This window comes from Typopeltis vanoorti, chromosome 16 (genome assembly GCF_054136105.1).
Source record: "Typopeltis vanoorti isolate ZY-2024b chromosome 16, IOZ_Tvanoo_1.0, whole genome shotgun sequence".
Lineage (NCBI taxonomy): Eukaryota > Metazoa > Arthropoda > Arachnida > Uropygi > Thelyphonidae > Typopeltis > Typopeltis vanoorti.
The window spans coordinates 50,942,585-50,967,202 of record NC_143564.1 but is presented as its reverse complement, the minus strand read 5'-3'; the positions used below and the strand labels follow the sequence as shown (position 1 = coordinate 50,967,202).

At 34.6% G+C, this 24,618-nt stretch overlaps 1 protein-coding gene across 1 annotated transcript in view; it reads right to left on the bottom strand.

Annotated features, from left to right (window-relative positions):
* Positions 1-2,522, bottom strand: part of LOC150098015 (solute carrier family 23 member 1) — a 133,488-nt gene extending 130,966 nt beyond the window's left edge. Inside the window, exon 1 of the mRNA XM_090406187.1 lies at positions 2,189-2,522. Within this exon, the coding sequence (XP_090262313.1) occupies positions 2,189-2,221 (33 nt within the window). The 5' untranslated portion in view covers positions 2,222-2,522. The remainder of the gene's footprint in view (positions 1-2,188) is intronic.
* Positions 2,523-24,618: the final 22,096 nt, after the last annotated feature.

The following is a 24,618-nucleotide window of genomic DNA, read 5'->3' as shown; positions in this document are numbered from 1 at the left end:
ACTTCAGCTATTTAGGTGAAATTTTTAGTGAGGAAGGCAAGTTAAATTCAGAAATAAGTGACAGGATAAATTAAACTGTTGTACTAGGATTACTTCTTCAGAATATGATGACGGTGATGATATTAGACTGCCGTGTCAGTAAATATCAAGTCATGTTGGGCGTATTCCAATTTCTGAATAAACTGTCAAATCTCTTAGGTTGTATTGAATTACTGCCGAAGCAACTATGATAAGCCCATTGTATTGGACAGTGTTTCTTATTTATCTGTGTTCTATGGCTGATTTGCTTGTCTTTCGGGATGAGAAGCCCAAGTTGTGGAGATGGAAAAAAACAGCTCTCTCAGCATGAGACTGGGTAACTTACCTTGAAGTAAAATGTCTTAACAAAGGTTTTTAGCGTCTTAGACGGGATTTGATCCATTACCGAAAAGAACAATCAGAAGTGAATGTCAAACCGAGGAGAACACATGCAATTGACAGACAAATTATACTTAATCTTCTTCTTCTTCTCCCTTCTATGTCTTATCCCATCTATTTGGGGTCGGCCTTTTTTTATTATGCGACCTTATGCACGCGATCCCAACCGAATTATCGCATAGCCTGACGTTGGGACAAATTTTGTACTTTCTTTCCATTTACTTTGCTTCTCTCTCTCTCTCTCTCTCTCTCTCCTATGCATGTATCTCTACATCCATAAGAGAGGAAAGTGAAGTCAGAAAAAATAAGATATACCGCAATTAGAGAATAAGTGCTTCTTCTCTTACTCATGGAACAATTTTTGCCTAACTTAAGATAATTATAAAGCATTTATGATAAAAATCCTATTACTGTCTGTATATTTATTGATTTTTTATCAAAAAATAAATGTCTGTTATTAAAAGTTCATAAAATGATAGGAACGTCCTTTGTTTTTAGCTTAGCCATTTTGATTCATATATTTTTCTTTGAGTTTGCCTGTAATCTCTGATATATTTCGGTCCACGCTTTTTTTTTCGTGTCTTAAAATGATCAGTAATTATTTTGACAATTATTACTATATCTTTATGAAAATTTTCCCGCTGTTGGTCTTTCCTTCGGCTACATCACACGCACCTATTATTGTTGAGTAACTTTTACATTTCAGTCTTACATTTGCTGTTTTTCATCCATAAAAATGCAAGTTGTAATTCTTGTTAGTTAAATTTATATTATTTTCTGTTCGACACTATTCTACTTGCATATCATTATACAGTTTTCTACTTCTACAATTTCTTTAATATTTTTCTTAATTTCAGTTTTTACTACTATGTCTATCTCCTTCTTTTAATTATGGTTCAGTTGTATTTTTTCCCTAACGTAACATAACATTCCAAGCGGCAACATTTAATACATCCATTATTTCAAATTGTTTTACGCTTATTATTGATATTGTTGTTTTCGTTAAATTTATCCTACTTTTCCTTTGGAAGTTTCTGAGTTTGTCTATAAAAACATAAAAACACAAACTAGACTTTTAGCACTCAGCAAGACTCAGACTTTGATCCTGGACGAACAATAGTTTAAAGTCAGCGAATTTTAATTCAGCGAAATCACTATCAACATAATAACAAAACAAACTTTATGTAGAGAACAGGCAATACTAACTTCCTGCATACGTTTTTTATTAATTGCAGTACAGGTATAATTGTATCCTTCGAAGCAGGACACAATGTCTTATTATGACGACAATTATATGCCACGACTGCCCAGGATATTCTTCACTGCTAATGAAATATATTCAGTGGAAAATAAGAAATATGGAACTCGGTAATGCTCCTCGGATATAATTATAAATGACTTTCCCCATTTCATTGGCAGTCAATTTATCTAACTATGATGGAATTTTCCTACGTGTATCTTAATTATCAATTCATTTTAGCAAGACTCGTGTGTAAATAATAACAAATCCTTTAAAAATTGTTATATAATGCAAGCTTTGCTAATGTAATTGTTCTTTTACAAGAATACTTCAAAGCATCGGAATTTTCTTCTTATATCACGCCTAAAATCACTATTTCTGTTAAGTTATTATACGTAAATTGCTATCCATTAACATAAATATTTGTAAGCAACTAACGAAACTCCAACACATAGACGAATAATATCCATTATCTTCTACTTTAACTGAACAATGGACTCGACTAAACGAAAAATAAATAAATGTACTTACCTTACCACAATTACTGTTTGCTGTAGCCATCATATCAGGTATGCGATTCTCTCCGCACTACTGGTGAAGTGATAGGCCTCCTTGTCTGTCATCTATATGAAAACAGCACTTACGCAACGTCATGCAAGCTAGCAGAAAATGAACACATATCTAAATGCACACGTTGAAAGCAACCAAAAAATTAAATTTTAAAAAATACCTTAAATCGCATAACGAACAGACTAACAAATGCATTTAAACATCAGGTACTCCACTTCGAAATACTAGTAATGAAACTAGGCAGGATATAGGCGGGAACTAAGCACTAATCGTTCATCATATTGACTTCGCAAACAGCGTAATATCCGCTGACCGTACAGACATGAGCTTGTACTTCGGGATACTCAAGCGTGTGATGCAACTATAAGAACACTTTCATGACCTCCAGTTATTTAGTTTGCTTTCAAGTGAATTCTAGTAGAATGACGAAAAAAAAAGCAGTTTTTATTTTACGTTCAAGCTTTTTTTGCTTGACAGTATTTGGCGTTGGCTTACTTAACCTTTACAGGATGCACTGAAGATATGTTGAGATAGATCCGCCTGAGTGCGTTGCGTATTTAACATTTTTAAATTATCTGATGCTTTGAACCAACGGTTCCGAAATTTTCAGAACTACTTTGCATATACATAGTAGATATAGATATAGATATATAGGTATCGATATATAGATATAGATACAGATATATATATATATATATAGGTATGGATATAGATATATAGATATTCCACCCAAGAAAGGTCACAGGCTATATCGATAAACAGATATAGATATATATGTAGGTATGGATATAGATATATAGATATTCCGCCCAAGAAAGGTCACAGGCTATTTATATCAGCAACTTTAGTGAGTTAAAAGTTGCATAATCTAGAAATCTTGCTTTAGAGGACACACACAATCACGTTTCTCAGTCTCTTGAGACCTCTAATTCGCAAGAAGCAGTCTCAGATGAGTAAGTATATAAAATCAATTCCATGACTACACAAAATGTGGACATAAATTTATTGCTAGCATACTAATAAATAATATTTCACATAAAAATATTTTTAAGTTGAGGGATACTACATTCCATATTGTTTCATAGCCGAATATTACTTACGCTTGGACTCGCCGTACTTTATATAGTTTCTATATTCGGCATGAAACTCTTTGAGTTTCTTGTTCGGTTATGAAACAATATGGGATGTAATATCCCTTAACTTAAATAAGTTCATGTCGCCGAATTGAAGCCTTTGGCTCTTCATATAATTAGCAATTTATTAGGACACCTCTTGGCAATTCTCATAGTAGGGTATGTAAGTTCTGTTCGCTACAAACTTGATATTACTAGGTCTACCTACTCACTGATGAGACCACAATGAGGGTGGAAACCGGTGCGGTGAGGATCTGGCTTTGAGAGGCTCCACTTGGAGGTAGGTTTTTGCCTGTCTCTGAGTGGGGCCACCGCTGCGATTATGGCTCTGCTTGGTGGTGGGGTGAGCCTGCCACTGGGTAGAGCCAATGCTGAGAAGTTCTTCTCGGTGACGGGGTGAGCCTGTCATCAAGTGGAACAACGCTGAGTTGGGCGATCTTTCGCGATCGTCTTATTTTTAGAACCCGCTTCACCTATACATAAGGTTGAAACAGGTCTAGGTAGTGACAGTCTCTCATAATGTAGAACTGTAATACAGCTCCCAGGAGCTGGGTTTCACATTATGGGTAAATACCAAGAATAGTGATCGGAGCTTGCTCCACCCTTACTATGAGTTGGCTCAGTGGTGTACTACCAAATGGGTCAATCAGGTGTTGCACTATCCAGGTATTTGCTTACGCTTGGACTCGCCGAACTTTATATAGTTTCTATGTTCGACATGAAACTCTTTGAGTTTCTTATTCGGCTATGAAATAATATGGGATGTAATGTCCCTTAACTTAAATAAGTTCATGTCGCCGAATTGAAGCCTTTGGCTCTTCATATAATTAGTAATATAAAAATATATTATAAATTCTTACAAATTAAATTGCAATACCTTTTTTGGCAAAAGTTACAAATTTGCTGAGGACGTAGTTATGGAATTAATATATAGTGCTTACAGAAAACTATGCGGCGACACATTTCAGTATGGAATATGTCCACCCAGAACTGCGATGCAGCTCTCACAACATCGTACCTTAGCATCAAGTGAGTCAGGAGTTCTTGAGGCAAAACTGAAGTACTCCTCCTTCGGAGCAAGAATAAGGCTTTGTTTGTTTTCTGGGGTGGAATTTCGAGCAACAATGCGTCTCCCTATTGCGTCTGGTTCTATGGGAACGAGATCCAAGTCCAGCAATCGATGCTACAATAGAAAACTCATCAAATCCTCAAGAAATCACAAACCAGTTCATCTGAACATCAATGAAATAAATAAAACTTATAATTCAATTACAGCCTTACCGATATTCAATCCTACATACTGTACAGAAAATTCTTAAATCCTCAAGAAATCAATGAGAATCTGAAATAACTAAACCATCTTCTGCAAGAAATGTAAAATCCAATGATGACATTTGTTTATCCAAAACACCAGTGCAATCTGACTGAGCATTAAAATAAGTAAACAAAAAATGTATGTACAAACAAAATTACCTAACCCGCCCCTCCAAGAAAACACATGAGGAGAATACACGCACACGAAATCCAAACCACAACATGAATAATTACCATTAGACAACCAAATATTCTTCCCACCACACAAAAATATTATACATATAGAATCTACACCAAAATAGACAAACCCGCCAGGGAATCCCCCCCCCCGAGGCTAAGGGATACAAAAACATTCCCGCTCTCCAAACGACCGGGGAAACACCCAGGAGACAACGAACACGCACCTCTCTCATCCCATCACTCCCTCCCCATCCAACTGCTCTCCGTTTTCCTCACCCTCACCGATACATCCCCCAAACGACCGGCTGGCATTCAGGGGCAACGAACACGTCACCCTCTCTCTTCACTTCCCCCTCCCTCTCCGATACGTCACCGAACTCACATCAGCTTGCCTAAGATATGAACTGCAAAAATAGATCCCCCCCCCATAGCTCCGTCGGTATAGACGAAGCCGTTTAGTCGGAAAGGGTTCGATTCCCGTCTATGACACGAGGAACCTTTATCTTGGTCTCTTTAAACTAAAGTTTAGTTAGGCGGTCTCATAAGGAGGTGCAGGTTTTTTCAACCGAAAACTCAGGTTTTTCGTTCCTCAGAACAGGCAAACCGGCCCGTGAACACACACGGATCTATTCTCATAAAATATATACATAATCCCTCATTATTAGGGCTCAACCAGTCCTAAAGTACCGTGGAGGAACGGAGAGAATTCCATAGAATAAATAAATAAATTACAAAATAATAACAACAATAACAAAGCGCCCGAGAACAAAAGCCAAATCTGAATCAAAAACCTTCAGAAAGATAAATGTGTCACCCAGACAAGGAGTCTTTTTAGTACCAGTTCGGAAAATATTTTTTCTGATATCTCTCTGAAGAGATGTTAAAGGAAGCATTTGGATAAAAATAAAAAAAATAAAAATAAATCTTCTTCTTTATCTTGTTTTTTTCTGACTAATTCCGTTGCAAATGAGATGGAAGCATGGAGGACAAAAATTACTGCCAATAGCTTTGGCATGGGATTAGAAAATATGATATCTGTAAGTAACATATGAATGGTTATTCACAGATTTCTTTGCATACCTCGTCGCTTCTTGATTAACAGTATCTTTGCACTTAGTTGATGTTTTCTACCAGCAGACATGAACTGACTGTTCCTTAACTGTTTCCCTGCCTTTTGATGTTCAATATTAGGAGTCCCTTCCTGCTTCGAGTACGATTGTCATAGTACACATAAGAAAAGTAACGTGATTGTGACAGATAAATTCTTGCTTCAACTTCAAGCTACTACTCGTAGATAAATTATGACTCCTTGAGCTCAGACCGTCACACATTTCCGTCACCCAGACATCCACTGGTAAGCAATCAAAAGTATATAACATTAGAATTATGATTAAACTCTTAGAGGCTAATTTGCTGCTATCATATCATCTTGTTTTGTCTCTGATCAAAACTGAAATTAAATAATAGTTGATTATTGATGATTATCAAATGAATACCAAATCGTGCTATTGGTAAATTGTCCAAGTTTCATATAAAAGGAACCGAGCACCTTTTATAATATCTAAAAAGAATCCTTAAGCTGAAAATTATATACAATGTTTTTCAAATTAAATCACCCCTATTGAAAGCAATCTGTAGAGAGAATCATTAGACGAAATACGCTAAAACTTAGTGAATATCCTAAACAGATCAAGAGGAAGAGAATAGTTCAAAATGGCCGATATTGAAATATGGCGCTCTGAGAGAGAGAGAGAGAATAGTAAATTTTGCATAACAAGTGAACTGTAAGGCGGTACATATAAAGCAACGACTGATTCTGCAGTCATTCGACTTGAGCGATTTGTCTCACTTTGCCTGAATGCGCAAAGTGAGAAGTGTTGAAAGTGTTTCTGCAGCTCTTTATGAGTAAAGACGCCTAAAGACTACGAAAGGGTCCAATGACATCAAATGAAGTGCGACGAATAGTTCGTCGATTTGAAGAGACAAACACTTTGAGAGTCCAACCAGGAAGCAGGTGTAAATCTGAAATTTCTCAAATGACTGAAAATGTTGCAACTGCAGTTGTTGGCAGTCAAATGAGATGTAGATTCAGGTAGTGCACGTTCCATAGCAAGATAATTAGATTTGCCATACACAACTGTATGGAGAATATTGATTAAAGTGTTGGAAAGCTAACCGTATAATATAAACTCAACCACAGCCAAGTTGCAAAACGGAAGATACCGGCATCTGAGAAACGTCGCCTGAGAATTCATCGAAAAATTTTCGGTGAATTGTTTTTTCGATTAATTGCATTTTCGACAAATTGTCGTTCTATGAATTGCCTTTTCGACGAATTGTCGGTCGTTGAATTGTTTATTCGGCGAATGAAGATAGGCCATGCAACTTCCTAAGGAGGAATCACGGATATTCATCACATAATAAGTCATTCCTAACAATTGATGGCAGGAAAATTCTTTGAGGGAAAAATTCTTAGGGGGAAATTCATCGCTGAGAATATCCTTTCTAGAGAAAATTGAAATAATATTGTAATGATACACATATATTAAAAACTAATGCAAAACAAAATGTATTTTAGAAAACATAGTTTCTTTCTGTATTTACAGAAAGAAACTATGATTACCTTTAATCGTCATCATTTACATGATCTTTTTCGAAGTAACTACTGTGAGACGCGATGCATTTGTCCCAACGTTGCGTCCACTTCTTAAACATATGTGAGAGTCCGTTTTTTGAAAGTTCTTTCAAAACCGCCTCCGCAGCTTTTACAGATGCTTTGTTGCTTTCGAAATGGCGGCCTCTTAGTGGTTTCTTAAGGTGAGGAAACAGCCAGAAATCGCACGGTGCGAGATCAGGACTGTATGGAGGGTGTGGTAGGATATCTGTGTTGTTCTTCTGCAAAACGTCCACTACACAACCAGCAATATGTGGCCTTGCATTATCGTGGTGCAATAAGAAGCCATTCTTCAGCAATGGACGCTTTCTTTTGACGTGCTTGATGATAATCGCTGCTGTATTGATCATTGTCTCTGTGATGGACTCACGTTCAAGATCTTCCACATTTTGCCTTCCTTCCTTGAAAGTTTTATGCCAGCGAAAAACACTTGCCCTCGACATTGCTTCATCGTGGAAAGCTTCGCGTATCATGTTAAAAGTGTCCGATGCCGATTTTTGCAAACGCACACAAAATTTAATCGCATAACGCTGTTCCAAGGACGCTTCGATTTCGAAGACTGGTCGCACTTCGTAGGCGCGCGATGAGCACTTGCGTTTAATCACGTGACACTCTGGAACAGCCCGTATACGCCATCTATCAACCTCTTTTGTTAATACATACAGCAACATTTCTTTATTCCACAGAAATTAATATTGTGATGAGTGGTTTCGCCACAGTAAAATTAATCTTATTTTACTTATTGAACAGCCCACGTATTTATTTAATTAGATTTTTCATAATATTTGTATTCTGTATGAAGTGAAATTAATGTTTTGTATTTTACTGATTGGTAAATTCCATAATTTGTGTTTATTTCTTAAAATATTAATATTTACTTCTTCTTACTTACATACAACAGATCCTATAGATGGGATGTTAATATTTCACAAACGTGTTATAGGGTGGTTAGGTGTAAGGGCACCAAGATTAAGAATATTTACTTACTTTTATAATCTTTCGCTATTTGGTTATTTTTCTTTAAGACACTTATCCAGATGGTTTTTTTTTTAAAAAAAAAAAAAGAAACAAACAAACTAAACAATTCAGAAGATAAGGTACTTTCAATTATAGGAACCCTTTGTAATTTGGAACCCACTCCACTTTTCCTGCATAATAAAGAGATTTTGAATGATATTGCTGTTTTACAGGGACAGTTTAGGACAATGTGTGCATCTCTGAGTAAATGCAAAGAAATTAGTTTGGAAATTAGCGCAAAAATATTTTATACAATACTTTGAATAGTACATCTTCCAAAGTGATTATATATCTTGAAAATAACCAAAATGTTGACTTAGTATTTCCAAATAAAGGAAATTCCAGGTGACACAGTTCACTCTGAACGTCAAGAGGTCACAAAGATTGTAAATCTATTATCGATTTCTGATGCAAAAATAGAGTAAATAATCATGAGCACTTTCCTTTGAAAAACCAGTCAAAGAAAGATCATTGTAAATAACACTCCGTTCTAAAACGATCACTCATTGAAAAGGAAATACGTTGTACTGTATTTTCTTCTTATTATTATTATTATTATTATACAACCACTAACACATCTCTTCATATACTAAGCCAGTACAAAATAAACCGTACCATTAACACCCCAACAAGAGAAGAAATACTCAATAACTCACTAACACAATCATGCATTGATTATATCAACATACGGGCTCCCATCCATAATTTTACATCATCAGTAATTAACGTCAAAATTGCCGATCACTACTTTGTCTCAACTTCGTTTTATTACGTTACCTACCCCCTGTCCCACCACAACAAAAGTCGAAAAAACTCGATCATATTAAAGAGCATTGTCGATAACCATGTGAAAAATGCATATTGGAATTCCCTACTTAAAATAAATGATCCTGTAACATTATACAAGAATTTTCAACTAAAGTTCAGAGAAATATACAAAAATGCAACAAAGCCTACACAAGCGAGGCGACAAACAGACAACAATCCATGGAGAAATGACGACATACTAAATAGTATTACTGTAAGCGACAATCTATGGAATAAAACTTAAACAGTCACCCACACATTTACAAACCTTATACAAAAACACAAGAAATCAACTAACAACAAAAATTCCTAGGGCAAAAAGACACTACTACTTCCAAAAATTCATGGAATATAACAACAACATTAAGTAAACATGGGCTACACTCAACGAATTAATAACTCGAAAAAAGAAAACTTCAGCACAAGATTTTATTGCAAAAAACTTCGGTCAGGAGACAAACCAAGAGGAACTAGCAAACTCATTCAACCATGCCTTCACAAACAATATCACACAACTCAAAAAAGACAAACTACCAACAAGCAACAAAAAACTACCGACACCAAATCAACAAAAAACTATGTATTTTCCACCAATAACAAAACAGGAACTGAAAGAAGCACGCTTATAACTAAAACCAAAGACCACTCCAGGAATAGACAAAAGAAGACTCACAGACCTTATAACACACTTTGAACAATAAATCCAATACTTTTGAAACTCCTGAACATAATATTCGACACAGGCACTATTCCACAACAACTAAAAACTGCAGTAATTACACCAATATACAAATACGCCAAAAGAAACGATACTCAGAACTACAGACCAATAGCTATCCTACCAGTCATCTCAAAAATTCTAGAAAAAATAACACATGTAATCCTAGTAATACTTATAACTGAAGAAGCAGATTATGTAATAAAACAGTTAATAAAGTATACAATACTAAAGAATATACTGAAGATACTGATTATTATGTGATAATATCATTAATATAATACTCTTATGTAACATGAAAAAATAATGTAAATAATTATTCTTATAACTAAAAAATTATATAAACAAAAAAAATTATTATATACAAAAATTATGAATAATCTTCATTGTTAACATTAGAAGACCATGTGTTGTAAATACATAATATAGAGGCAAAAAAAAAAATACAACTAAAAATTTTAGTTGAAATCAATACAGAAAATGCAGCACTTAGAGCTGAATTCTATAAAATTATAAGTTGCAATGTCACTCAAGATGGCTATTGTATGTGTAAATATTTTAGAAATCAATAAATTACTATTGCTATTAAAATTATTATTATTAGAAGAAGAAAAAGAAGAAGAAGAAAATGTTGATATTAGAAGAACATGTGTTGTAAATACATAATATAGAGCAAAAAAATTCTATTAAAAATTTTAGTTGAAATCAATGTAGAAAATGCAGCACTTAGAGCTGAGTTCCGTAGAATTATAAGTTGCAATGTCACTCAAGGTGTCTATTTATGTGTAAATATTTTAGCAATATTAATATTAATCAGCTACCACTCAAAGGTAAGATATTCCAATACGCAGACGATACAGCAATAATATCCATCCACAATAACGCAAGCATAGCCTAAACAAATATGCAACATGATATAAATCTGATCATAGACTGGCTCACGAAAAACTCCATACACCTAAACTCAGAAAAGACAAAATTGATGATATTCAGAAATCCACTGACGCGACCAGTTGATAACAAATATATAACCATCCAACATCCACTTTCCAACATAAAAAACACACAGAAAAGCGAAACCACTACAATCACTCAGGTTGAAACAAGACAATACCTTGGAATTTACTTCGATGCAGATATGAACTGGAATAGCCACATAAACCATCTACACAACAAACTCCGTACAATAAGTGGCAAACTCTACAGGTTAAAAGACATAGTTCCCATATGCCTAAAAACACTAATATACAAAGCACTATGCCAAAATATACTAGGATACGCTATAATAACGTATGCTTTCTGTGCACCCTACAAATTAAATAGATTAATGTCGCTACAGTACAAAATGATAAAACTGATCTTTTGAGAACAAAGAGAAAATAACGACTTTTTATATACTGCAATGTCAGAACACAAAATACTGACAGCAAAACATTTATGTCACTATATAGCTTTGTTAAAACATTATTTCGATGCCAACTACAGGACAGTCAGAAATACATACCGTATAACAAGACCTCAGACAACTAATTATATAACATATAAATACAATAATCTCTACGGAAAGGCCACGCGAAATTTCTACATCCCAGACATGATAAACAAATTACCTTTTGAATACAGAAACCTTACAAACTACAATAGCCTGAAAAAGCTCTCTCTAAGGACATACTATGAACAAGAAACACGCACCCAAAATACCATACAAACTTAATGAAACACAATATATTCGTTCAAGCTTCCAGTTCAGCTATGCATCAATACATTCCAAGTTATTGTGTGGGTGCGTGCGTGCGAGCGAGCGAGCGAATTTCTGAATCATAGATTTCGTAGCTTCCCAACACAGCAAAAAAAAAAAATAATAAATAAATAAATAATAACCAGCTGGTGTCATCCTAAGATAAGCTTAAATATAAGCTTTGAGGATGAAAGCAGAGAAATTAGTTCTCATTCAAGATGTATCATATGTAACCAAATGCATGTAATGTACGTATCACATGTAAACCAATGTATGTGATGTAAGTATCATATGTAAACAAATGTAAGTAATGTATCATATGTAATCAGATGTATGTAATGTATGTAATAACTGTAACAAAATTATGCAATATAGAGTGATTATATCCATTGATATTGTATATATAGAGTGTAAAAATTGCAAAGAAACATCTGTAATAATCATAATTATGAATATTATAATAATATACGTTATAAACATTTATTGTTATTATTATTATTTAAAAAAACTTTATGTACGAGAAAGTATTTGTTATGCATAATTGTGTTCCTATAATGTATGGAATTAATCTGAGAAATAATAAAAATTAACAAAAAAATTATTATTATTATTATTATTATTATTATTATTATTATTATTATTATTATTATTATCATGTATATGCTGTATTCAAAAATTCTGTATAATCTTTATTGTTAATATTAGAAGAACATGTGTTGTAAATACATAATATAGAGGCAAAAAAATGCTATTAAATATTTTAGTTGAAATCAATGTAGAAAATGCAGCACTTAGAGCTGAATTCTGTAGAATTATAAGTTGCAATATCACTCAAGGTGTCTATTGTATGTGTAAATATTTTAGCAATCAAAAAATTACTATTACTATTAAAAATATTATTGAAAAAATTATTATTATTGAAAAAATTATTATTATTATTGAAAAAAAGTATTATTATTATTATTGAAAAAATTATTATTATTATTATTATTATTATTATTATTATTATTATATACACGCACACGCACGCACGCACGTGCGTGCACGCGAATTTCTCAATCATAGATTCCGTAGCATCCTAACACAGCAAAAAAAAAAAAAAAACAATACATAATAACCAACCGGTGTCATCTTCAGATAAGCTTACATTTAAGCTTCGAGGATGAAAGGAGAAAAAAATTAGTTCTCATCCAAGATGTATCATATGTAATCAAATGCATGTAATGTACGTATCACAAGAAAACCAATGTATGTATTATATGTAAACCAATGTACGTAATGTAAATATCACATGTAAACAAATGTAAGTAATGTATCATATGTAAACAAATGAATGTAATGTATATAATAATTGTAACAAATTAATGTAATGTATATAATAATTGTAACAAATTAATGTAATGTATATAATAATTGTAACAAATGTATGTAATGTATATAATAATTGTAACAAATGTATGTAATGTATATAATAATTGTAACAAATGTATGCAATGTAAAAAAAAAAAATTATTTTAAAAATAAATCATGAGTTTACACCGTATGTTTGTGAAAATAAGGACACATAATATTCAGATTGCATATGTGTAAATACTGTTGTATAATCACACCTTTTCAAACTTGGAAAAAAAAATTGTAAACCACAACATGTAATATTATACAACTTATGTAACTCTGAACATAATTGTAAATTATTATTATGATTGTTATATAAAAAAAAAACTGTTATAATCATTACTATTTAAATCTCATTATATGTAGCACAAAGTGCTGAACCTTGTAAAATAATATACGGAATAGATGATCATTGTACATATGTAAATATTTGAAAGAACAAAAAAAAAAAAAAAAAAATTAAAAGTGTCATAAGGTAATTCTACTTGTCACGCTGAAGACAGTGATATATAATTCACCGAAATCGGCTAAGTAGAATCCAAATTTTGAGTGCTGAAAATTGAACAGAGTTCACTGTTTTCACCAACGAGCAAAGAACAAAAGACGTCGCCATCTTTACAGTTCCTCAAGGGAAGAAAAGTGAGTCATGAAATGTAACAAGTGCCTGAAGGAGTTATCGTCTGAGGGAAATCATATAACCTGCAGGAAACGCCTTAGAAATCTTCACTTTACATGTTCCAGAATCTCAGAAAAAAACATGGCAACGCAAATCCAATGCCAAGCGAGAGGAATGGAAGTGCCTATACTGTGGAGAGAACAAAGAAACGCCGCCACCGCCACCCACGGCGCAACCGATTACACTGGAGGCAGAACCAGACGATATATTGAACACAGAATTTGGATTACAGAAATTTATTACTAGAAAAAGGTTTAGAGAATATAAAATTCAGCTTAGTAGATCTTTGATCTTTGATAAACAAATGAACAAATAACAAAAAAATTAGCGAATATGAAGATTTTGTTAAATATAATAATTCAACAGTCAAGAAGTCTTGTAAACGGTAAAAGACGTGAAAATCAATATTAATATACTAATTGTCAGGCAACACAATTTGATGAAAGAGACATCCGAATTCCGTCAAGAACTTAATTCCCTAAAACTATAATATGAACTTTTAAATGAGCACAACATAAAGAAGATCTTGTCATAAACGGGCATCCTGAAACTGCATCCACAGAAAATCTCAGAGACGTAGTTTTAAAGTTAGTTCATGCAATTGACATCTACCTACAGCATAATAACATTCAGACCATAAATCGAATTCCCAGGAAGAACAAAAAAAAGTCTTGCCATGACCTGCACCAGTCATAGTTTGGGTTGTGGGAAGCAAGTTCACAAGAGACAATCTCATAAAAGCCAGCAGACTGAAATAATCAGTTGCTAAGGAATTAAATGCATCGCAAGACAATACACCAATATTTCTATCTGAGTATTTAACACCATTCAATCAGAATCTGCTGTACCAAGCAAGAAAAGCAAACCCAGAAAACAAATTATCGATTTTTCTGGATCAGATACTACAAGATATTCTTGAGAAAGTCACAAACTTCAAAGTTGATACCAATAAAAAGCTCGGAAGACATAGATAGGCTGCCAGAGTGAAACCAAAGACTACTAATTAGTTCAAACAGAAGACGTCAACACAACAGAAATGAATGTGAACCATCTGACAGATGTAATAACACCAGAATAAATCAGCAATTGTAAGTTTGGCTCGCTCGATGCATGGAAACAACACATAGTACAAGCGAGAGAACTCTCCATCCTGCATATTAATATCAGAAGCATCCGAAAACATTGGTCATTGTTACAGGTGATCTGAGGAATTATACCGGTGTTATTGATATACTGGTCCTAACAGAAGTATCCATTACTAATGACGAAGCGATTGCTTTCCAAATTCGGGACTTCCAACAACATAGATCATGCAGCCAAATAAAAAGAGGGGGTGGAATATTAATGTTTATTGATCATAAATTAATAGCAAAAAAAACACCCTTTGCATCGAAATCACTAATATCACCAATAGACAGCATCCCATAATACTAAATGATATTTACAGGACACAACTTAAAAATGATAAAATTCTTGCATGAACTCAATTACTGGCTTTCACGCCAAGAATTATGCTCAACCGAATACTTAATGATAATCGGTGACATGAACATAAGTATTTGAAACGAAAACCAGAACACTGCCAAATACATAGACATGATATCCATGTATAACCTAATTCCAACCATAACATCATGTACTAGAGAAGAAATATTCAGAAATACTATCACTGCTTTCTGCCTAGATCATATAAACATCCGAGCACCACCAAACAGTTACACTGCATCAGTCATAAAGTGCAAAGTAGCACATCATTACTTCACGGCTCTAAACCTGCACACTGAGACAATATCCATGCAATGTTCCACATATGAAAAGCAACAATAAAACAATAATAAACGAAGAAATAGTCAGCCACAAAATAAGAAAAATTGATGAGAACACCTAGAATCACCAGATTCAACAGATATCTTATACAACAACATTAAACACACACTGGAGGAAATACAGTATATAAGAAAGCTGCAAAGGAATTCAGAATTCTTTCAAAAACAACCCAAAATCCTTGGATAACACAAAACTTAATACTAGAAATACACAGAAAGGACGCTCTAAGTAAACAGTTAAAGCGATATCCAAATAACGCAGCTTTAAAAACCGAATATAAGGTAATTAGGAATCGCCTTTCCACGCAAATTAGAAATGCAAAACGAAACTACTACAGAGACAAATTAACCTCTAGTGTGTTAAAACCAGACATTATGGTTCTACTCAAAACAACATGAAACAAACCTTCCATCTCATTAACGAGATGCTAAATTGTGCTCCCAATAGAACTGCCTCTGAAACCACAAAACACAGCTTCATGAGAGACGCAAATCTATCCAACAATCAGCAAATGTCTTTGACCAATACTTGGAAGACTCCAAGAAAGAACTGCACAGAATTGTTCCCCCAACCACAAAACGTGATTCTCCACTTGGACCACAATCAAAACAGACATTATGGTTCCCAATTATTAAAAGAACCAGAAGTTCTCTCTGTAATACATCAAACCAAACAAAGTCCCAGGAATTGATGGTATAAGACCTAAGGATATAGCAACACACAACAACCTTAGACCCTATCCTACAAACATTAATAAATAAAATATTTAAAACAGGACAGGACTCGAGTGTGTTAAAAACTGCCATAATCACAACAGCAATATATGCAAACATCGAAAAAGAAATTTAATCAACAATTACAGACCCGTAGCAACACTACCAATTATTATCAACCAAATTAGGGAGCAGATCGTACTAAAGAAACTCACAGCATAAACAGAAAACTTTCATATTATCCCCAAAACACAATACAGTTGTCAGAAAAATAAGGGAACAACATTTCTCTCTTGGAAGACTTTACGGACGTAATTCATACTGCCTTAGACAAAAACAAAATTTCCATGGTAGTCTTTATCGATTTCACTAAAGTATTTGACACACTCACACATGAAACCGTATTAGAAAAGATGAGACATATTTTAATTGATGGGCCTCTGCACAGGTGGTTTACTAACTACTTTAAAAATAGAAAGCATACACGTATCGAGTCAAACCGAAGTAGAGAGCTACCAGTAACCTGTGTAGTGCCACAGAGAACCGTACTCCCCAACTCTATTCAACATTTATATGCATGATATTAATAAACTACGTCTCAAAGGCACGATCTTCCAACACGCAGACGATACAGCTATAATATCCATCCATAATAACGCAAGCATAGCCCAGACAAATATGCAACATGACATAAATCTGCTCATAGACTGGCTCATCAAAAACTCCAAACACCTAAACTCAAATAAGACAAAATTAATTATACTCAGAAATCCACTGATTCGACCAGTTGTACCAAATAATTGTACCAAAATCCACTCTCCAACATACAAAAATACAGAGAACAGTAAAACCACTACAAACTCTCAGTTTGAAACAATACGATACCTTGGAATTTACTTTGATGCAGATATGAACTGGAATAGCCGCATAAACGAAGAGGCACCATCTACTATGGTTGCCTAATATTTATATTCATGGTTCCTATTATTATAAGTTAAAAATATCAAACAAAGAACTCCTTGATATTAAACGCAATATAAAATTCGCTCGATTTAAGCATCACAAAATTTCTAGATGAATTAAACAGATGGATTTCTTCCACAGACGAATGCGCCTCAGAATAACTTATAATAATAGGTACCATGAATATAAATATTAGGAACATAAATAACCACAGAGTACAATACCTAGAGCTGTTATCAGCATATAACATAACCCCATTCATTCAGTCGTATACACGAGAAGAGATAGTCTGCAATACAATCACCTCATCCTATATTGATGACATAAATATATGGGCCCTCCAAACACTATACAGAAGCCGTCATAACGTGTAAACTAGCAGACCATTATGCCACTGCACTACAGCTACATACTGAACCAGAGTAGTCCTTAAAACTCACTGAGACTATAAAATAGTTTAACAACATCATAAACGAAACTACAATAAACGACGAAATAAGAAAAATAAAATGGATGCTGACAGAATCTTCAGACTTGCTTATTCTGTATGCGCTAATCTTAAACTTACATTTCACAAAATAGATAACAAAGCATTAACAAAAATAAAAATACGCTCTTAAACCAGAAGGAATCCATGATTCTTCTTCTTTAAACCTTTTGGTTCTGTCCACAGCTGAACGAAGGTCTCCCACATGATTTTCCAGATCACTCGGTTTTCTGCCTCTCTCATCCACCTCACTCCTGCAATTTGCTCCAGTTCATCCCTCCGCCTTCTTCTCGGTCTTCCTCTTTGTCTTACTCCATCCATTGGTCTCCACTTTGTTGTTTTTCTAGTTAATCTCCCGTCACTGCATCTTGCAATATGACCAGCCCATCTCCACTTAGCCTGTTCAATGTATTTTACAATATCCATGGCACCTGTTTGAGATCTTCTCCAGGTATTTGTCTTCCTATCCCTTAATGTTGTTTTTAGAATACTTCTTTCCATGCGATGTTGTGTTGTTCTCAGCATTTTGTTTAGGGCTTCTGTTAACGTCAATGTTTCTCCTTCACATGTTAGGCACGAAGTATGCACTGGTCTAAAGCTTTCCCTTTTAGACTCATAGGGATGTCACTTCTGAATATGTCTCTCATTTTTCCATAAGCCATCCATCCAAGGGGAATTCTTCGTTCAATCTCTTTTCTTTGGCACTCTTCAAAGGATAACAATTGGCCCAAATATACATATGAAGTAACTTGTCCTATTTCATGGTTTCAACTTTGACAGTTCTATGGTTAATATATTTATTCATCATTATTTTTGTTTTTTCTCTATTTATTTTTAATCCAATTACTCTGGAGGCTTCATTAACTGATTTAGCCTTTTTACCAGATCTTCAAGATTATCTACTATTAGGACAATATCATCAGCACATTTCAGATGATGCAGCCTTTCTCCATTTAGGTTTATTCCTTTTGTTTCCCAATCAAGGCTTCTAAAGACTTCCTCTAATGCAGCTGTAACTAATTTGGGAGATATGGTGTCGCCTTGCCGGATGTCTTTTTGTATTGGGAACTTTTCAATGTTTTTATATAATTTAATTATAGAAGTTGCATTATTGTAAATATGTTTTAATGTTTCAATATATGGTTTCTCAGTTCCCTGGGTTTCAAGAGCTTTTAGTGTTGCAGATGTTTTAACTGAATCAAATGCTTTTTCGTAGTCGATATAGGCCAGACATAACTATTTTTCCTTTAAGAAGTCTACCATAATTCCATGTTCTCCTAGGGCCTTTCCGTACTTCATTTCTTGCAGTGCCATTTCCATTTCGCCTTGAAAGATCTCAGGGGCAACATGTTTTACCGCACTCGAGTTATCCATAGATGATTCTTGGATGTCACGGTCTTTGTCTTCATAGAGTTCAGTATAAAATTCCTGAATTCTTTTCATTATTGCATCTCTATTTTTTATCAGTTCACCATTTTTATCTCTTACAGCAGCTATTTCCTTTGTTCCAACTAATAATGTTCGTCTTAGGACCTTCATATTACTATTGTTTTCTATTGTTTCTTCAATTTTCCTAGTATTATATGATCGAAGTTCATGTTTCATCCTTTTACGTATAGTTTTACAAATTTCCGCAAAATCTATTTTATTGGTGTAATTGGAATCTCTTTTCATATACTTCTTCTTTTCTTCATGAGATCTAAGGTTTCCTGTCTTAGTTTTTCCTCTCTTTGGTGCCTTTTTTACACCTCCTATTTCTAGTGCACAATTCAAGGTAGATTTTTTAATATTTCATCATCGATGGTAATAGTTTTGATTAACTTTTTTAGTTCATTTTTGAATGATTCTCTATAACAGCTTTTATTGTGGTAGAGGTTTTGTAGATTCACTAAATTGGACTTTTTTCTTATGAGCTTATTCCGTTCCCATTTTTGTTGATCCATACTTTTGCCCTTACTACTCTGTGGTCACCACTTCCTGTATTAAATCTATTAAGCACTTCGGTATTATTTATTATATATCTTCTGTTGGAGAGGATGAAGTCTATTTCATTGTAAGTTTGTCCATTTGGGCTTCTCCAAGTCCATTTTCGGGTGATTTTCTTCATGAAAAATCTGATCATAATAAGGAGGTTATTTTCTTCTTCGAATTCAACAAGTCTTTCTCCTCTTTCATTTCTCTGTACAAACCCAAATTTACCAATGGAGTTCAAATGGTCATCTCTGCTTCCAATCTTGGCATTAACGTCACCAATTATAATTATGTAGAATTCTTTAGAATTATTTAATGTGGATTCTTTAATGTGGATTTAATGTGGAATATTTCATAGAAATCTTCTATCTCTTCATCTGGATAGTCCGTATTTGGGGCATATACTTGTATAATTTTCAGTTGGTATCTTTTATTATGAAGAGACTTAGTTCAACTATTCTTCATGTTATTTTATTAACAAGCAGGACACTGTCCTTGATTGTTTTATTTATTAGGAATCCTACACGCCAGTTGAGTTTCTGTCACATTCACAGTGGTAGAGTAGATGTCCATCTTTTAATCGCATGAGAGCTTCTTCTTTCCTTCTTATCTCTGAAAGGCCTACAACGTCCCATTTTATATGGTCCAATTCCTTCATCAGTTCTTCCAATCTATCATCATCGCGTTGAGATCTGCAGTTATATGTTCCTACTAATATCCTTCTATCATTGTGCACTGTAGGTGGACTCGTTGTAGCTAGTGGAGACTGTAGCATATTTTTCGACCTAGACCCTCTGCCTAAGTCCATGACGCGTTCCTTTTTATGCTGTTCGACGGACGAGCCAGTATGTAATTTTCCTATTTTATTCATTATTTGCATTGTCTTCATGGGGTGGTATTTGGCCTTATAGCACTACGCTGGCCAGGTTGGTGCCTCACAATAGTGCATAAGATGAAATGATAGAGCAAAATAGGAAAGATTCACCCCTAGCCCTCGAATACTCTAATAGCATTGGAGGTAAGGAGCAAGAAGAGAAGAAAGAAACAAGGAAGGAAGAGGAGGGACCAGTCTACAGATAATATAACAGATGTATATTACATGAAGAAAGGCATGGTCCAGCATCAGGTACCTCGGGTTTGCAATTCCCGTACTCACTAAAGTGAGCCCCAGTAATCCATGATTAACAGACTATATATTAATAGAAATACAAAGAAAAGATGCCCTAAGTAAACAACTTAAGAGGTCACTTAACAATGCCGTTTTACAACCTGAATAAGAAAGAAAAGGGAATTTTACAACACAGATTAGAACTGCAAAACTAAACTATTATAGAAACAAATTAAGAACAGCTCAGAACAACCCAAAGGAAACCTGGCACCTGATCAATGAAATGCTGGACAATACACACAAAACACTGCCTCAGAAACAATAAAACATAACTTTGCTTGCAAGCCGAAATCCCTCAAAGTTAGCAAAGAATTTTAATCGGCACTTCGCGAACTCGGTTCGAAAACTGCAGGAACGATTGTCGTCTCACACAAAGAAATATTATCCACTAGGACCAAAAACAACGTAGTTAATGTGGTTCCCCCCCACATTAACGAAAGAAGAACTGTCACTTGCAATTCCACAAATTAATCTCAACAAAGGACCAGGAATAGACGGAATCAGACCAAAAGACATACAAAACAGTCAACTAACCTATGTCTAGTTATACTAAAATTGTTAAATAAAATCTTCGAAACGGGGCACATACCTGAAACTCCAAAGACTGCATTATTCACTCACATACATAAACATGGAAAACGAAACATGATAAGTAATTACAGACCCACCGCCACATTGTCTATAATCAACAAAATCATGGATCGCATTCTGTATAGCAAAGTCTCCACATACACACATTGAAAAATTCCAAATCATGACAAAAACACAATATGGCTTTCAAAAGAATAAAGGAGCAACACTCCCAGAAGATTTCGCAGACCTAATAAACCCCGTATTATATAAAAACAGAATAATATTAGTCGTTTTTATTCACCTAACAAAAGCGTTTGACACATTAACACACAAAACCTTGTTGAACAAACTAACACATATCGTAATCGGAGGTCGTCTACTCCAGTGGTTCAAAGCATACATGATAAACAGAAAACATATCACATGTATAGGATTATTGCCCAGCAAAGAGGTACCGGGAAACTGTGAATTACCATAAGGAGTTGTTCTATCACTCATTCTGTTCAACATATACACACACACGATATTAGCTATCTTTCCCTAAAAAAAAATTAAATCTAACAATAATCAATCGACATGGCCATAGAATCCATTCCCAACAATGCAAATATAGCTTACACAAATATGCAACACGACATCAATCAAATCAATAACTGACTAACCGAAAACGGCATATATATATATATACAGGGTGTTCGGGATAAATTTGACAGTTTCGTAAGGAAAAAGAAAATCTTCTTTGTATCTATTAAATTTAATGAATTGACAAAAAAACATTACAGGCAGAGTTAATTACAATACTATCAACAAGATTTACTCAAAATAACCACCATTAGCATCGATCACAGCTTCAATTCTGCTTCGGAACCTCGAACAAGCTGATGCTACAGTCTCCCTGGGAAGGGCCGCAAAAACTGTTTGAATTTTATCCATTAACTGGGCTTTTGTATTACTGGAAGTGCGATTGGTGTCTTTTTCAACTGCGCCCCATACAAAATAATCCATGGGGTTAAGGTCTGGGGAGTTTGGATGCCAAACATTTGGACTGGTGAAGTCGTAGAAATTTTCAGACAACCATTTTTGACTTTTCCCAGAGGTGTGGCAAGGGGCCGAATCCTGCTGCCATACATACGGCCTACCATTGGCTACCCTTGTTATCCAGGGCTTGACTACAGTTAGCAACTCCACGAACAAAGCCCGAATTCCAATGCCAGGGTTCTTCAACACCTGTTCCGGCAGATTTGCGAGGAATTCTGCTGTACGAACGCAATCAGATCGTCTGCTAGGGATCTTTCTTCTTGCTACATCCTCGTAGTCACCATTGCAAGTCTCTAGTTCATGCCTGATTGTTTTTACTGTATTCAGGGAGCATTGGGCAGCAGTCGTAATATCCTTATTTTGATGGCGGGCACGAATCATCATGATACAAGTTATTCTCTTCCATGATTCAGGTGGGTTCCAGCTATCCATCCTTTCTGACATCTTGTATATGAATGAAGAAGGGTCCAAACTTTTAAATGAAGAGAAGTGTGTGTTAATACATGTAACTTACGGAAAAATATAATTAATTATAAATATGTCAAATTTATCCCGAACACCCTGTATATATATATATATATATATATATATATATATATATATATATATATATATATATATATATATATATATATATATAAAACAAAGCTAATGATATTCAAAAACACTCAAACCCTACCCATAGAAATTAAATATCTTGACATCCGACTTCCATCCTCATATACACAAAGCGTTGATCCTAAAACCACAACCATCACACAGACGAAAACAACACACTATCTCGGACTTCACTGCGATGCTGACCAAAGTTGGTAAAGCCATATACTGTAAACTACCTACCCAACAAACACAGGATAACAGCAAGCAAACTATATCGAATAAAAGACACTGCTCCCACAATCACAGATATACTAATCTATAAAGTATTATGTCAGGGTCTTAGACAGTGCGGGCCTCATTAAAAATTTCGGTGAAACCCGCGAGCCATTAAGCTACTGTATACTGCGGTATTTAGAATTGTAAGATGCTTTCCAGATTCACAAGGAACGCTGTGCATTTGATATTTTACATAAAATCCTATAAAAATAAACAAACTCAGCTTTAAGAGCGTAGGTAGGAGTTGGGTTCATGATAAGTAAATACAATCAATACTTGAAAAAAAAATAATTTAATGAAGAAAACATTCATTTTTTTACAATGTCAATGGGAAACTTTGCAATGTTTTTCCTTGGCCAGATTGCCGATGTTGGCATCAATGTTGGAAGTCACTATGCTCAGAGTATTCTTGAGATGTTGGTCCGTAATCTGAGTTCTTCTCTTAGACTTCACATGCTTCATTCTGGAGAAGGACTGTTCACATAAGTATGTGCTTCCTAACAAGGAGTACATCTTCAAAGCATGCCGGCGAAGATTAGGGAAATGTGTCCTAAGAAATGTAGTCTTCGTAAAATGTAAGCAAGGGCACAATGAATAATTTGTCTCTCAAAGAAGAGTTGTTTAGGAGTTCAAGCAGCTCCATTTTTGACTGAGCCTGGCATTTCGGCAGCATTGAAACTGAATGCAAAATTCCAGGACCTCCACTGTCAGTACTCGATATTGGTTCGTATGTCACATTAGAATTTCTTTAAGTACGTAAGTTGAGAAGGTGGGGAAAAAGATCTAACTCTGACATCATGTCCTCAGCAAAAGATATTATCTCGCTTATGCTTTTTTGTTCAAATCTTCTTCTTCTTGCATCCTTGACCTCTCTGAAGTAATCGACTCTGAGTTTTTTCAGCAATGGTTTTCCTAGCTTCTGATGTCCTGTTTATAAAGGCATGATGTACAGGTATCCCTTCTAATACGACCGACAAACTGAGTTGCAGGTTTTAAAAGCTGACTTAAAAAGGAGAAGACACTTCTAACAATGCTACCTAATCCATAACCATGCTAAATTGGTGGCCCTGCAAATACTTGAGCCCCACCCTGCCTGCAGAGTGTATTATCTGATATAATCAGT